The 16,439-nt window shown below is 38.1% G+C and overlaps 1 protein-coding gene across 2 annotated transcripts in view; it reads right to left on the bottom strand.

Moving 5' to 3' along the window:
* LOC112979740 (protein FRA10AC1) overlaps window positions 1-16,085 on the bottom strand; it is a 31,760-nt gene extending 15,675 nt beyond the window's left edge. For both annotated transcript variants that reach the window (XM_064514043.1, XM_064514044.1), the window contains exons 1-8: window positions 15,828-16,085; window positions 12,068-12,144; window positions 9,979-10,071; window positions 9,851-9,896; window positions 7,790-7,866; window positions 7,015-7,098; window positions 6,450-6,534; window positions 611-656 (exon numbers count right to left, since the gene is read on the bottom strand). In XM_064514043.1, the coding sequence (XP_064370113.1) occupies window positions 611-656; window positions 6,450-6,534; window positions 7,015-7,098; window positions 7,790-7,866; window positions 9,851-9,896; window positions 9,979-10,071; window positions 12,068-12,144; window positions 15,828-15,860 (541 nt within the window). In that variant the 5' untranslated portion in view covers window positions 15,861-16,085. The remainder of the gene's footprint in view (window positions 1-610; window positions 657-6,449; window positions 6,535-7,014; window positions 7,099-7,789; window positions 7,867-9,850; window positions 9,897-9,978; window positions 10,072-12,067; window positions 12,145-15,827) is intronic.
* Window positions 16,086-16,439: the final 354 nt, after the last annotated feature.

Here is a 16,439-nt window from a genome sequence, read left to right as displayed (position 1 = left end):
GAAAAAGTCCATACCCCTGGGCCATGGAATGGCCTATAAGAATTCGCATGCAGAAACAGTCAGAATGAGCTATTGTGTTAGAAATAGGTTTAGGAGATGTGGCCACCATTTTCACAGAAGCTTTCAAAAACATAGCCTGAAACAGACATCACACATGGAACTTGAATTAAAAAGTTAGAAATTTGCAAAACAACACTGGAGAAGCTGTTAAGAAAATGATCTTCTGAGGAAAAAGTATTGGCACACCTAATTAAAGGTAGCAAACATTAATAAGGTAATGGAGAATTATTGGACAAAAGGAGCCAGAAGATGTATCTATGAAATTCTAAGTTATCAAATGCAGTATGATGGTGTTCATTACAAATTAGAGCTTGTGAAAAAAAAAAAAGTAAATTCCCTTAATTTTTATTTATATAGATCATCACACACACTAAAGATACATGGCATAAAACAGAGCTAAGACTTAGGTCACTTTACTGCCCATCAATGTCTGACACACTTATCAGTATAAAGAATTGCCCCAACACTGTCAAACAATTATAATGTCACAAAGCAGCAAGAAACACAACAGTCAAGGAGAAATGTAGCATAAAATGAAAGACAGCATTACCTTTTCCTGAAATTACTTCTTTCTCATGTCGCCATCTAAATCCAAACTGTTATGATAAAAAACAAAATTAAGTTGTGAATAGTCCAGTGTGAATGTAAAGATTAATTTTAGTCAACCGTTGTCCTGCACATGTGTTTATCCATTCAGTTCTGATGAGTAAAATTTAATTCCTTTCTCCATTAATTACAAGTACCTCTGATGCCAGTTGTCAGAGGGATTCCAATCTATTCAAGCAATTCAAATGCCAGGAGATATCCATCAGTACCGAATTAAAACCATTCTGAAAGCTTTCATAGCAGGCAGAACAAACTGGAAGCTAGGAAAGACTAACTTCACTAGATTCTTCATTGTAACAGTCCACACTAAAAACTGAGATCACTCGAATACTGAAAAGGCATAAAGGCAAATTTCAGTGCCCCACCTTTCATAACCTAAAGTCTAAAAATAAATACAACCCCCCCAGTTAAGTTGCATTTCTCTTTACATTGCCTAGAAACTTCACATGAAGACAATCCATCTACTATTTTTGTTTTCCAATACAGTCTGCTTCATCCGCTCAAATGGCAAGCGAAGCCTCATGAAAAGATCAAAGAGGGAATGGAGCAAGAATAGCCTGGGAGAAATAATTTTACTTCCATTAGCAGTTAGAAAGAGGGGATAAAACTTAGTGGCATACAACTTGTTCAGAAAGGGATATCTTGTAATTTCATTTAAAATTCATGAACACTGCATGACAACAAGATAAAATGAAATTTTGCTCTGTGGGCAAAACACCTAAAATCCAAAATTTCATGTTAAAAGACATGGGGGAAAAAAGGGTTCTGAGGTCACAGAAGCACATCCCTTGGATCATCAAGTTTCTGTTTGGGCACTCAAAGACTGAACTTACACAAATGTGTCTTGCAGGTTCAGTGGCATAAATTCCGTAATATATTGGATTTATCTGAATTGCTCTTAATCTAATTTTAAATACTCTACAGAAGCACAGTTATCTGTTGTTGTGTGTGGTCTTTACTGTTGTTGATTTTTTTAATAAACCATAATAATTCATTACCTGAAGGGCAATAGCATGGAATTCTCATGTGAAAACAGCTATGCAGTTCCAAGAACACTGGGAAAAATAGGGGGCCAAAAGTTTTGCCTCTTAAGAATGTGCCATAAACTCTTTGTAAATTCTTTGCACCTTAAAAAAATACAACTAGAAAACTGAGCAGAAAGAGACCAGTAGCCAAATGTCTTCTCTGCTCTGAGTTTCCCCAAGTCAATATATCACATAGAAGATGCCTAAGAAAACTAAAAATCTCAACACCAATAAAATATTTGCCTCTTGATACCAGGCCACTCATTTTGGAATTGCAGATATAATACACACTATGTTTTCATACTTATTGGTTTCACCAGTTAAAAAAAAAAAAAATGCCAGAGAAGATCACGTTCTATATCATATTATGTGTGATGACAATTTGCTAAGGGAGGAATAGCTTGTGCTTAGCCTACTCTACAACCTACAGTGGAGGCTAAAAAAGTATCATTTTAACCACTCATGCTTCAAACAAAAATTTAAACAACTGTAAAAAAAAAAAAAAAGACTGTGCTAAACAGCTCATTGGAAACAGAACGTAAAATATACTCGTAAAGGTAGGACTCATAAAGGAATCCAGATCTCAACAGTTTTTAAATATGTTTTTTTTAAATAAACCTCCACAAGTTTACTGCCAATCATTTAACACAGCTTTGCATTTCCCAATAAGCAAAGCAGTCTAATTACAATTACATCCTGCTGATGGTCTATTTGCATCATAAAAATTAACTAAAAAGATACATCATGATTAGTAGTTGAATAAAAATTACGTCATCAGGTACGTGAAAACAAATCTCACTGGCCTCACTAAGTCTCCTTTAAAAAAAACAGGGATACAAGCTTTGATTTGGACTCTGCTTTCTACCTTTTATATTTAGAATGGTATGGTCTTGCAAAGCTGCCTGATAAATTTCTGCTAACAGTTTCTGAACGTATTTTATTACTTCATACCATCATGTTCCAAGTGATTTATGCAGCAATTAAACAAAGATGTCACATCTTCCTAGCAGTTCCGCTGAAGCACGGAAACAAAGTCCTAGTCTCAACTGGTCTCGCTTACTGAGCTGTAAATTACTCTCTTATTGGATATATACGTAACAGTAATACGAAAATAATTCTGTGACTACTGGTTGAGCTTAAGAAGCATGTTAATTGGGGTTTTTTTTGCTGATTTAAGGGAGATTTGCTGTTTTACAGAGTATTCTAATTCTGGAAAGCTTCCCATTCAATTGTTAAAATAATCCAAGTTTAAGAGGAAATATCAACAGTATTTTGCCATTATTTCTGCATGCAAGTGCTGTAAATCGTAAAATACAATTCTACCTTACCTGAACATTTGCTTTCTCACAGTCCCTCTGCCACTTTGCCAAACATTGAGTTATCCATGCTCACTTTTACTACTTAAATAGTATTTGCTACATTTTCCCCTACAGTCCATACTTGACCCATTAAGCTACAGATTGGATGATAGTCTTACAGAATATTTCCTAAGCACAGCAAGTCTGGAAAACAAGAGCAAAAGTAACAGAGAAGAGGGAGCCAGAACCACCCGTGGTATTCTTTACAACAAGCTCAGTTTACAAGTTGGACAAAAGCCGTCCTCGCCTGCGATTCATTTCCGACCATCATTCCTCCAGCAACTAGTGGTAAATGACAGAGTGCCAAAGGCTAAGAAGAAACAAATAAAATAAAAATAAAAGAACGATTGAAATCCTCTAACTAAGCTGCAATACCAGAAACTGTACCTGAAACTACATAGGAAAATTAAAAATTAGTGTAGGTTCTTGAAGTTGGCCTGCAAAATAAAGGAAACCAGAAGCAACATCAGAAAAATGACAACTATTCTGCCTCATCATCTTTGATAAATGAGTTCAACAAGATCCTAACTTAGCTATTTCTCTATCTACAAGGTAGAGGAAGACCAAGTAGTACAAATCCAACAGACATCCTTTACAAGAGTATCAAATGCCTAACTTAATAAAAAAGTGGAAGACATTTTAATATCCATAAACAGTAAAATTCCCAAATTAAAGTGTAGACTGCTTGAGTAATATTGGCTATAGCAACAAATAAGATGTCTACAGTCACTTCCTTCAGAAAAAAAGGAAAGTATTAATTTAGACAAAACACTGAGGAAAAATGCCATAGCTATTTCAAATTTTTCTTCTCAAAGCAATGCTGACTTCTCTTCCATGCTGACAGATAGTGACAAAACTGACAATTCTGACAAAGTAGAAGACCAGCTGGCCTAGAAATCTGAAAATGATCTGGCAAGAATCAAAAGAATAAAACAGATTCTGTTTAATGACCAGGCGTCAGATAGTTTTAATTTTTTAGCAACTGGGAGACATTTCCAAACCGTTAAGCCATAAAACAAAGCACAGAGATAGCAAATAAGAACTCCCCTGGGAAAAGTGAGAAGACAGAGAGGAAAGTACATTTCCAGTCCAATACTGAGCCAAGTAAAACTTAAGTGGAAAACACTCTCCTTTACTATACAGCAAAACTGACAATAAAATTAAACTATCTGATGATATAGACGGTCATTTATTGGCCTCAGAGCTTGCAGGCAGACACACAGAGGTCCAAATACAGCCTTGACCTAAAAGTCAATCAGTGCATCTTCATGGTCTTGAGGTAAGGTCCAGTTTGGAAAGAACGACAAAATCTTCACGACTTCATAAAACATAAGCTTTTGCTTCTCCCTTTTTCTTTTTTTCCATATTTGGGCTACTAAAAGTTGGCTATGAATTTCTGTTAAGATTGCATGGGGAATAATTTTAAGAATATCATCAACTTTCTGAAGCCACACACAGCAGGTGTGTGTTTTCTTATTGTCTTCTTTTGAGCTTTGATCTTTGACAAGGTACTCTGCTGATTCTTCGGACCTTGAGAGGGCCCCTGCCATGAAACTGATACTTATTATCCAAAGATTAGGAAAACTGTGTGTTTTCAGAAGAAAAGTTCTAAATGAGATTTCAGTTGTAATTTCTGTGCAGAGATCTGTAGAAGAACTAGCTGGCTAAATTATTTTGGCCAGTATCAAACCAACTAAAAGTTGTGAAAAGACAGGTGAGCATGTATGTGCAAGTCTCAATTCAGGCAACATAAAAAAAGAAGCATCTCTAACTTTAATCTGACATCACCTAAGAGGATACGGAGCATGATAAACTATCACATGCAAGGCTGAGAAGCCTGTTACCCACCCTACACCTCTTGTAACACCAGCACTGCAAAATAGAAGGCATGTGGGGCTGACGATATCCTATTTCCAGTTTCTGGAAATACGGACAAAAAATCAAGGCAGAATACACCTGAAAGCACAGACTGCATCCCATTGGTGGGAATAAGAACTGATTAACAGCCCATTTCTGACTTCCATCTTTCTGTACCAAAAGTGGGCATGGATAAATCAATAATTGACAGAGACCAGGAGACAGGACTCTTACATGGTCGTACTATAGATGAGGACATATACTATATATGAGGACATATGAGGGCATAACCTAATGTAAGAAAACAAATTACGTGATATATCAGAGTTCTGCTGAAATGGAAATTCAAAAAATAGAGATAACAAGACTCACTCTTATCAGCATAAATAGAAATTTAGAGTGACCTCACAAAGCTAGTACAGCCACATTTGAGTCTGAAAGGGAAATACTGTTCACACAAGAAAGGAAAAAATAGGAAACTGGGACAGAACGGTTTCCCACCAAAGATAGCAAACATATGGAAACTTGGCACACTAACGAAAGAAACAAAATCTGTAAGTAAACTCAAGGGAAACTCAGTTATTTTTGGGGGGGGTGGGGAAGGGATTGAGAGATTCGAAATGACTACAGGAAAATAAAATCACTCCAAAAATCACATCTTCAGCATTTTACTTCTTAATTTTCTTCAGAAGGCTGACATCTTTTCCACCTAATATTAGAGTTTAAGCCCAGTCCTTGCAAATATTTACCAGTGAATATCATTTTCAATACTATAAATAGTCTCAAAGTGCTTTATAAAGACACTGTTTGCTGGGCTGCTTTGTTACTATGTGGTAACAAAACACTAATCCATGCTTGTGCTCAGCAATATTCTTTACAAAAAATCACAACAAAAAATTAACCTACTCCTTCTGACTAAGAGGTTAGTCAGTCAAAAACTCAGAAAAAACAAAGACTGTTCCAGTTAAGAAGAAAAATTGCTGGTGGAATCTGGCTGTTTCTCTCAATAAATTCTCTTACTTACAAAGAACGTACAAATCATATTTCCATAAACAGAAAAGAACAACCAGCACGAGATACTGCTTCTGAACAGGCACTTCCAAAACTTTTTCAGCCAGCATTCAAGTACAAAACTCTTTTTAGACTGTTTATTTCTTTTTTAAAAAAAGCAGCAACATTCCCAGGTTTTTCTTAGGCTTCATCTAGTGTTTCTCTGTAGGCAAATCTCTCTAGCCCTCTCTCCCTAACCTCTCTGCATTTTCTGCCTTTCTTGTACACAATATATCTCTTCATAAAACACCATCGGACAGAAACGTTTGTATTCCCACACAAGCACATTTTTGGGGCAGTGACAATGCTTGGATTCAAACTTAGTACTGCTTATTAAATAACTTTACAGTTTCTCACAACTCTCTTACTAGGGAAGGGGTTACTAACAGTCTCGTTTCACAACACACTACCATAGGAAGGCAATTTTAAAGTAAACGTCTGCTTAAACACAATATACTTTAAAACCAAGGTGATTTACAATATTGAATTGTACCTTATTCTCTTTGTATCTACTAAGATCTGCTATACAGTATTCTTTGAATAATTTATCATAATACTTCTTTGCAAGCCTCTTCTCCCTGTAACAAAAAGCATTATTTTTATTAAATACAGAACATAATACAATTCATTTTACATTGCAATGGCACTAGCAAGACAAGGACACATTGTTCCATCTGAATAACACAGGTTGCAGAGCTAGAAATGCAATGGAAATACACTCAGGGAGCTAAGGAGCAATTACCATAAAACTGGAAAATAGTTCTGAAGTATATCTACACCACAAAATAAACTACATGTTTTCAAACTATGTTTCCTTCACAGTCTTCTGAATAGTCACTTGACTCTCAGAGAATGCACAAATATTTGTTAGCTCTTTCTGTCACCAATTAATTTTATCACTGAGTGGTATTACTATACCTCCTAAAGGTCCTTCATTTTTAAATATATTAAAGATCAGAGAATGAACACTACGTATGCATAGTAATTCTTAATAGGGACATCACAAATTTAGTACAAAGTGATCCATAAATAGTATGTCTTGTAAAAGTTCTAGTTACCAATTCATGTCTACTTCATCATCTTCTTTCCACAGGAATCTATGGTTTTCTCTTATAACATCAAGATCCGTCTTGTCATTTGCTCTATAAAAGGGAACTTTTTTTTAGTACAATATAACATTCAAATGAGAAGTCAGTCACACAATAATTTGGCAAACATCCTTATTTCATAGCTGTTATCTCCAGCTCACTGCGTAACAGAATATATTGCTATTGAATAAAAACTATTCAAGAATATATTACAGCTTGGCATACATTTTCCCAAATGAAAAAAGAAAAAATCCCAGTGGCAAATAGCCCTGAAACTGTGGCTGACTTGATCCTGTCTCAAAATACTTTTTAAGAAAACAGTTACGTTAGGAGGCAGTTATGTAGAATTCTGAAGAAGGAGATTGTTATTCTGGACAATGGATAGCGATTCTGCACATTTCACAATTATTCCAGACTGATACTTCCAAGTTACTGCCAGAAATTTCTCAATGTACCTTCCTAAAAATTAATGTTCACCTGTCATCTTTCCTTTTACATAACAAAACCGGAAAAATTCAGCTCATGGCAAGTTCTTATATAATAATGATGGTGCCAAATGAAATGAGACTGTTAACAATTCTGTGTTTTGGATATTTACAATTACTATAGTTAATCCTTGTGACCAAAAGCATTAACAATTTTATACACAACCCCCCCCCCCCCCCAAATTATAGCATGTATGTAACAGCTTTACATAATAGGGAAGTTTGGGGGCAGTGAAGGGAAGCTTGCTAATGGTTCTTACCTGGAACGTCGGAAATCCTCCCATTTGCCACCATAGTACAAAATGTAGTCATTCACAAACTTTTTATGTCTTTCATACTGAATAAAGTAATTAAGGACTCAGTTTCAGTGCTCATCATCTTTTACTCTACCAATAGTTTAAAACTAAGAGAATAATAAAAACCTTTTTTATAACTAGAAAAATAAATTAAAAAATAGATTAAATAAATAACAGAAAGAAGCTTTTTTTCCTCAAAAACAGTTTAGTAATTTCCAGAAAGAAAGGAATTAATTAACAATTTTTACTTTATAACCTTTTATAAAGGTTGCATTCCAAATACAAGAATTCAAGGCAACTTAATCTTTAAAACCTCATTCACCTGCCAGACATTTATAATCTTTTTTGTTTTAAAGATGCTCTATAAGCGTACATACAGAAGCTGGGTTCAATTCTTCTGCTGTAATTTGGAATAGCGCTTCTTAGTACTACTGTTTAGGTTTAAAACAGGTTTGCATTTTTGTATTATAAAACAGCTGTATTATAAAGCAGGCTACCAAAATCAAATAATTTATTACTTTTTAGCATTAACATAGAAATAAAAGTTATCTGCTTTAGTTTGACTCTGCATCTGAAAATCACAGGAAAATACATAATTTCTAAGAACACTTTGGCCTCAGAGACATGATTTGAAACACATTTGGTACCACAATAGGAGCAAACATATATAACTGCTTGGAAAATAAGCAACTTCACATATCAAAACAACAGATATATATGATTATTTAAAAACATTTTCAATTAACTTGTATGGTGTTTATGAAACAACAAATCAGGAAATACATTATCTCCTGGGACATATCCAGGCAACTATTACATCAGTGTGAGTAAGAGTTATGTGTATCAACCTATTATTTTGACACAAATTAGAATAATTTTACTGAAAAACCATTTTCCAAAGAAAATGTTCATTTAATCTGAGTATGTATTCTCCTTTTTTTCCCAGCACAAACAGAAGGAACAGAATGGACAATTGTGAAGCAAGCCCAGAAGGTATAACTGGCACAAATAAACACATTTAATACAGCATACTATTTTGAATTGCCATTTGAGTTACTGAATACCATAACTGCAAAGCTCTTAAAGAGGAACCACTCAAAAACCATTAGGAGAAACTCATAAAAAAGACTCTATACAGTAAGTTCTGCAGTCACTCCAGAATATACAGGCTTTTCTGTGGCTAATGATAGTGTACAATCTCAGTGGGACTGATTTAAGACATGTCCCCTTTACGGGCATGAGAAGGTATATGTAGCTGCTGACCAAATGCAAATGCTGGTTAGGAGGAGTTATTTTCTGCTTACTTAAATTTCCAGTTAAAGTAACTCTTTCCATATTTAATTTATTCTTTACTTTCCTATTTATTAACTTCTACTGCTGAAGAACAGCTGTTTAAACAAACAAGGAACTGACAATATTTTGGATACACTCAGTTAAAATATGTCCTAGGTGAAAACTAAATAAAAGCAGAAATTCTGTAAAGTAAATGAAGCAGTATTTATAAAAATAGCTACAAATGATGCATGAAATACAATTAACAGGTTCAAAAAGAAACTAAACTACAACTACACATGATACAATACAGGCTTACATTAGAGCATCTGTAGAAGATATTACTGGAGATAATGCTTTTTTAAATAGTCTTTTGAATTAATTAATGTGTCTCTGTATTTCAAGTACAAATTTATTTATCCAAAGATAATAGCCTTGTATAGAATTATATCTTATGTACCAAGAAAAGGCAAAGGCCTCTTTGTGCCAATCTAAGCAAAATGCACTGTATAATAACTTAGTCCAGAACAAGACAACTGAGCATACAGGAAGAGTTTGGAAATGCCTCTACTAGGTAGTTCTCAGTAGCAAACAAGGTATTTTGAAGAACTGCCCAGTATTTGACGCTACACTGTAAATTTCTGTGATAACTGAGAAATCCGAAGCAAAGCTTCCTTGACAGAAATATTCCACCACAGTGGAAAACCTGTCTCCCCAACTTCAAACTTGAAGAAAAATTACATAGAAGGATACAGCATCCATAGCTATCAAATGAAATCTTCTTTTTCTTGCTTCTTCCCTGTTAATGACAAGTATGTTTGAACAAAAGCTATCTTCACATTATGGAAAAAAAATCTCACAAGAGCGATAATAAAAGATACCTATCCCATTCTTCAGCTGCAACTTGTCTGTGAGCCACATTGCTTTGTTTTGCTTTTTGGAATGGCTTTATCAGGAGGTCATCTTCTTTTACACTGAAGGTAGGGGGGAAAAAAGGGGGAGAAATAAGTTAGTCCAGAACTTTTCATAAGCAATACAACTTCTGTATGCCAAAGTTTGCACTAACTTGAATAGCAATAACTGTTACATCACTTTTTATGTGAATAAAACGAAACCTCAGAATCAACGTCAGGTTAGAGTTTACTTCATTTGCAGGACAAATCCAGAAAGGCACTTGCTTACAGTTAGAATTTAGAGAAAATCGCCTATATAGCACCTCTTGATTTTTATGAACATTATCAATCTAGAACCACACTGAAAATTTTCTTCAATTTCACTCTACCCTTAGAGCCACCTGCAAATCCAGGCTGCACAGACAAGTCAAAAAAGGAAGGACAGTATGTTCATAGAAAAAGAGTGACTGTTAGTAATCATATCCCATCCTTTCATGATAATGTCTTGACACCTCATCAACCAATGTCGCTTCTCTCAGTGTAGTCACAAGAACTGCTAATTTAAAACTCATTTAAATACTGTCCTGTGAACTGTATTTGTCACTTGGCAGCTAAAAATACTTCCAGAATTTGACATATTAATGAAAAGTTAAATACAAAGTGATGCACCTTAACTAGCCAGAGGTATATTTAGTTAGTTTCAGTCATGATCAGAGGTGAAGAAGAGTTTTCCGTAATTACTAGCTGACAGAAAGAAAGGAAGTCAGAAACCTGTATAAAGCAAGCCAGAGATTTTATATTTCAATTTACAGAATATGGGACACTAGAAACTAAGCATAAAGTATGCTCAAAAGGATCAGCAGTAACAAAATTCCCATAAGGAGACTCTGTAAAACAGCAATATGCAGAAGACTGAAGACTACTGTTTTCCTTAAAGCAAAAATAAATATCACCATACTCCAAAAAAAGGATATATACATATGCAGTGAACCCACATTAGAGTCCGACAGGGAATCAGTAGTAGTGTGCCAGAACAAGGGTAAAGATGGTATTTTGAAAGGCTTCTGATGGTTAATAGCAACCTAGAAATAGGTTCCTAGGAAGTGGAATGCTAAAATGTGTAACTGCATTTGCAAACTAAAACTGTACAAAAACGTTCACTGTTTTAATGCAGAACAACTATATTTATAAGATAGATGGAACAGCACAATGCCTTCTATCATCCCAGTGATTATAACAGTTAAGATTTTGCCCAAGAATGCATTCAGACACTACAAAACCCATTCTTTCAATTCCACTACAAAGGAAAGTATGTAAGCATCCTAGGAAAGTTTCCAGAAAGCCTTCTTGAATAAAGTCCAATAACAGAGCAAGAGAGAGACAGAAAAAGGTAAAGAAAAATATATGTGTAACATAAAGTGTTTGGTATTGTGCAGAAAGTGGCAAAGGACAATAGTGCCCAAAAATACATATATTAAACAAATCTTAATAATAGAATGTGATCAGACTACAAAATAAAGGCCACTAACTGTGCAAACCACTGAAATAATTGGTAGAGACAGTCTCAAATAAGAGATGTGCAGCTACATTCCAAGGGTTGAGTACAATTTCACCAATAAAATTCCCAGGTCTCTTCATAAATTAAATAATAAACAAGCAATATCAGTTCTTCATTTCCTTCAAGCAGGTGTTTTATTTCTACAAAGCCTGCTGCCACTTGCCCTTTTTTTCTTTGCTCTCTCTTAGCAGTTCCACATGTCCTGACAGATTAGAGCAAAGTGAACACAGCAGACAAACCCCAGCAGTTGATGCTAATGTTTGGAAAAATGAAGTAGTCGGCTGCATGAACTGAAAGGCATATAGATATCAGATGGACACGGCAGAACTGATCCTTCTCATTTGCCCTTTGGAGACATGCCCTGGCAAACTTGACATAAGGAGATGCAGGAAGCAAACAGATAGGTTCATTTCTCAAATCTTTACAACACCAGAGTTACCATACTTAGCATAATCCTCAATACTATAGGCCTTTTGCATAGAATACATAATGCGAAGTTTTAATTCTCTATTACATTACCTTCTAGTCTTTTGCGCAGACTTTTCTCCATTTTCCTCATCGCTAAAATCAGAATCATAGTCACCACGGCCACGTGCCTGAAAACAGTAACAGATAATGCAATCAATACACCTACGAAAGTAATATAGACAAAACTTAACTAGAAATCAGTACTGTGCATCACACACAAGCAAGAGAGCGAGCAAGCGCAAATACACTCATATGTCCAAACCAAATACAACGGACAGTGCAGAGCATTTTCCAAATAACACTGGGCAAAGAAACTGTGGTTTCTCAGACTTCATCAGTCAAAAAAACACTTTATAAATAATTTATATACAGATATTCCCGTATTTAATTTTCATGTAAATGCAGATAACTGAAAGATGGATAAACATCTTTGGCCTTTCTTTTCAAACAATTCCCCTTATACAGGAAAAAGGTGAGTATTTTCCCCTAAGAGCTGTTCTTTCGGGGGGCTGGAAGACAGCAAATGATGTGCCCACATTAAAAACAAACAAAGCTGGGAAAAAAAGTTTCGTAGGCTGCAGTACAACATTCTAGATAGTTAGATCTTACATCAGTCGTTGGAAAGCTGGCTGACATGATAATTAAAATACAGAACAACAGGATTCCTGGAAAAACATAAGGTTTAATCAGCACTATTTTTGCAAAGAACATTCATACCAAGAAATAAAATCTTTTACTCCACAGGCTTTGGGACTACAATGTCAAACTAATGGATATAAAAACACAAAATATTTCATATCTTAATGTTATCAAATTATCAAGCACTGGTTGAAGTCCTGATCTATCATCTCTGCTTTTCAGGGCATAGTTACATGTCCAATTCTTTCAGCAGAAGTAGTGGCTAAAGCAGACCGATCTCCTCTGCCTCCCTCCTACTCTTGCACCATCCTTCCAGTTGCTCAGCTGCAAAGGGCTGAGAAACGATAGGTGAACCAGATCAAAGAACTGACCCAGGTTACAAATGATCCTACCCAAATAAGATTATTTTAACCCACATAAGTTCCCTGATACAGTTCACCCAGAATCCCATTCCCAGCTATGCCAGACAGCTGGAGGGGTAGCATAGAGACAAAAGAACTAGAGCTAAGAACTACTTAAACTGGCACTGACACCAAAAAAGCATTTACATAACTCAAACATAATTAAAGCTAACAAGAGAGGGCTGGTTATTACATATCTGGCATGTGGAAAGGTTTGGCACATACTCTGTAAGTATCTTGGTAACTCCTGCTGTGGACAAGAAAAGAAAATGGATTAAAAAGCCAGTGTATTTCAGTCAGCATTGTTGATTCCTACATTTCCCATAGTCATATTCCTCCTCGGACAAAAAACAGAGAAAATCTGCAAACTTTCTCCTGAAAGTGAAAAAGAGGTTTCCAATAGACCTACAGGACAATCAAATAATGAAATCAAAGCTCTTCCACCAATCTGCAACTTCTTTGTTGTGACTTTGTTTGTTTGGCATTTGCATGCTACTACAATACAGCAACAAAAACAACAGCATCTGAAAGAAAGCAAAAAGGCATCATTTCCACTAACTTCCAAGTTACTTCCAAGATTAAGCACTGGACAGAGTACATCAAAACAATTAATTTCAGAGTTTAGGGCAGTATAGGAGAAAAAAAAAACAACGATACAGCAGCCTAGCTACAGTAGTTGAAAAAAAGATGGATCTATTAGGGACAATTTTGATGAGGTTCCTCTTCTGGATGCAAAGGGTCAACAGTACCCTCTATTGATATCAACAGTTTTTGTGTATCATAGAGACTATGTAAAACACTATCTTTTCTCGCTGATGCTCCAAGACTGATTTTTTAAAATTATTTTTACTTGTATCACATTTTATCTTTTTTCTTGCTTTAATACGTTCTTTACTTGAACGCTCCTGAAGACAGACAACAAACTGACACAGCTCTCATAGAAATATATATTTGAACAAATACAAATCAAAAAATTCTAATTTGCCTTTATGTTTTCTATTTTTTCAGGAGACTCATAAAAACAATCAGAACAGTCAAAAAAAGAAAAGTGCTGCAGATGTCTACAGTGTTTTGGTGTAAGTGGGCCTCATGCACTGACAAAAGAGCAGCAATGGTGCTTAAGATCCCCCAGCACAGTCCCATGTCTATCCACACTTGAGCAGCAGGCTTCATAGTCGAGGTATTTCTAACAGCAAGTCTGTCACTATTTTTATTAATGAATCTTACGTGATCTCTATAGAAAGCTGAATACATTATGAGGTTGATGAAATATATGTGCAGCAAGTATTTTTATACTTAGTTTCTAAATCTTAAGAGTATCATAGTAATCCAGGAAACGTTTTAAATAGCAAAAATAATGCTTCCACGTTGAACACCAAGTACTTCCTTTACACTGAAAGAAAGGGGGAAAAGTCCTTGCTGACGTGTATGAAAGTCAACATGAGACAGACAAAAGAAAAGGCAGAGAAAATCCTGAATAAAAGGAGAGAAAGGTTTTTCTGAAGTGACTGCCCATGGATGATCAGCCCCAGGAAAGTAGATACACTCAGTAATCAGCTCCCAACTGGCATTGTTTAAGTTTTCTAGGAATGAATTTAAAAAAAGTGGTGAAAGGAAAGCTGCTCCAACAGATGCATACTGTGCGAGGCTCTCAGGAGCTGATGACTGCCTTTTGGAAAGCTGTGACTGCAAATGTAAGGGCAGGTATGGCTAAATACTGAGAGGCTGTTCTTCTGACAGGGAAGTCTCCACAGCTTCAGGCACTCCTCCAAATCTCCAGCCCAAAGATATATTCAGGATGAAAAAAAAAAAAAAAAGAACCCCCACAACAGAGCTCCGGATACTTGTAGACCACTCCTCCTACAAAGGCAGCAGCAGAACAGGCAAGTGCTATGCTTGAGCGGTGTTTTTACACGAGCAGCTCCAGCACTGTTGGAAGTCACTCATGGACAGGGACTGGACAACTGCTGACCTAAAGCCTTACGATGGTACCAAGATGAGCTGACTTGTAGGAAGGACATAAAAATGAACTCCTCATCCATCAAAGAATCTCATCCACCTGTGAATGTAGCTTTTTTCCTTTATATCTTTTGGAAGGACAGTGTATAGAGACACCTATTTAGCGCTGTGAAGTTTACTCACTCAAGACTGACTCCTCCCCTTCCCTACCAAAAAAAAAAAAAAATCCAAGAGAAGTAAAATACATTTAATATTTAACTGTAGTAGAGGACAGGCCGGTACCAAAGCCTCAGGAGCCATCCTGGCTGAGAGGGAAGGACCGATGCAGCCGGGTTAGCACGCGTCACTGCAAAATACTCTTCCCACCCCCATGACACACTCGAGGCCTCACACGGCGTCTGTAACCCCCGTCTGCGGAACAAAACTTCGCAGTTTAAATTAGCTTTAAACCTGCCGCTCCCTGTAGAAGGAATTACAAATTAAACAAAGTTATTAACATCCCTAACAAAGAGGAAGGAAAAAAAGGCACCGACAAAACAACTCCCTTCTGCAGAGTTTTATTAAAGGTCTAAAATTGGGAGAAAAAGCACACTGAGAAACGGCCCGCGCTGGTCAGTCACCCCCTGCACAACGACTCCCGCCGAGGCTCGAGATGGCGGCGGCCCCGATCCGAGCGGCCGCCCTGGGCCCCGCCCGCTGTTTACTGCCTGCGCCCGGCCGCAGGAGGGGGGGTCGGGCCAGGCCCTTCCGCCCCTACCGCCGCCGCCCGCCCCGCTCCCGCCTTCCCTGCCCTGCTCCCCGGCGCGACTCACCGCCGCGGAGAGCAGCAGCTGGCTCGGCACCATGGCGGCGGCGGCGGGCAGGCGAGGGCCGGCGGCGCCGTTCGCGGCTCGGCGGCCTGCTCCCGACAGGCCCTGCCGGAAAGGCGGCGCGGAGGCGGAGCAGGGCCGCGGCGGGCGCTGCCTCCGCGCCGGCCGGGCGCGGGGAGCCGAGCAGCGCGGCGGGGAGCCCGGCGGGGGAGGGCGAGCCGGGAGGGAGGGGAGGGGAGAGTCGCGCCGCCGAGGGGGGCGCGGGGAGGCTCGCGGCGCGGCGCGAGGCCCCGCTGGCGGCCGGTCTCCGCCCCGGGGAAGGTAGGACGCCGCAGGGCGGGTTGCCGGGGGGCGCCGCGGGTGGGGGCCGCCGCACACGGCGCCTCCTCGCCCGTCGCGGCCGGGCCGGGGGTGGCGGCGGCGGGGGAGGCCTCTCCCCGCAACGGCGGCCGCGGGTTAGCGGGGAGGTGTCCGGCCGCCTGCGGTCAGGCGGCGGCTGCGGCAAGTGCCGTTAAAGGGGCGATAACGGTTCCCCTTCAGGCGTTGGGACGCGCGATGCCTGAACCAGCGTTTCGGCTACCGAGGTGAAAAATGCCGAATCCGTCGCTTGTGTTT

This window comes from Dromaius novaehollandiae, chromosome 6 (genome assembly GCF_036370855.1).
Source record: "Dromaius novaehollandiae isolate bDroNov1 chromosome 6, bDroNov1.hap1, whole genome shotgun sequence".
NCBI classification, from domain to species: domain Eukaryota; kingdom Metazoa; phylum Chordata; class Aves; order Casuariiformes; family Dromaiidae; genus Dromaius; species Dromaius novaehollandiae.
Note: the sequence above shows the minus strand (reverse complement) of the source record. Positions and strands in the feature narration are given on the sequence as shown.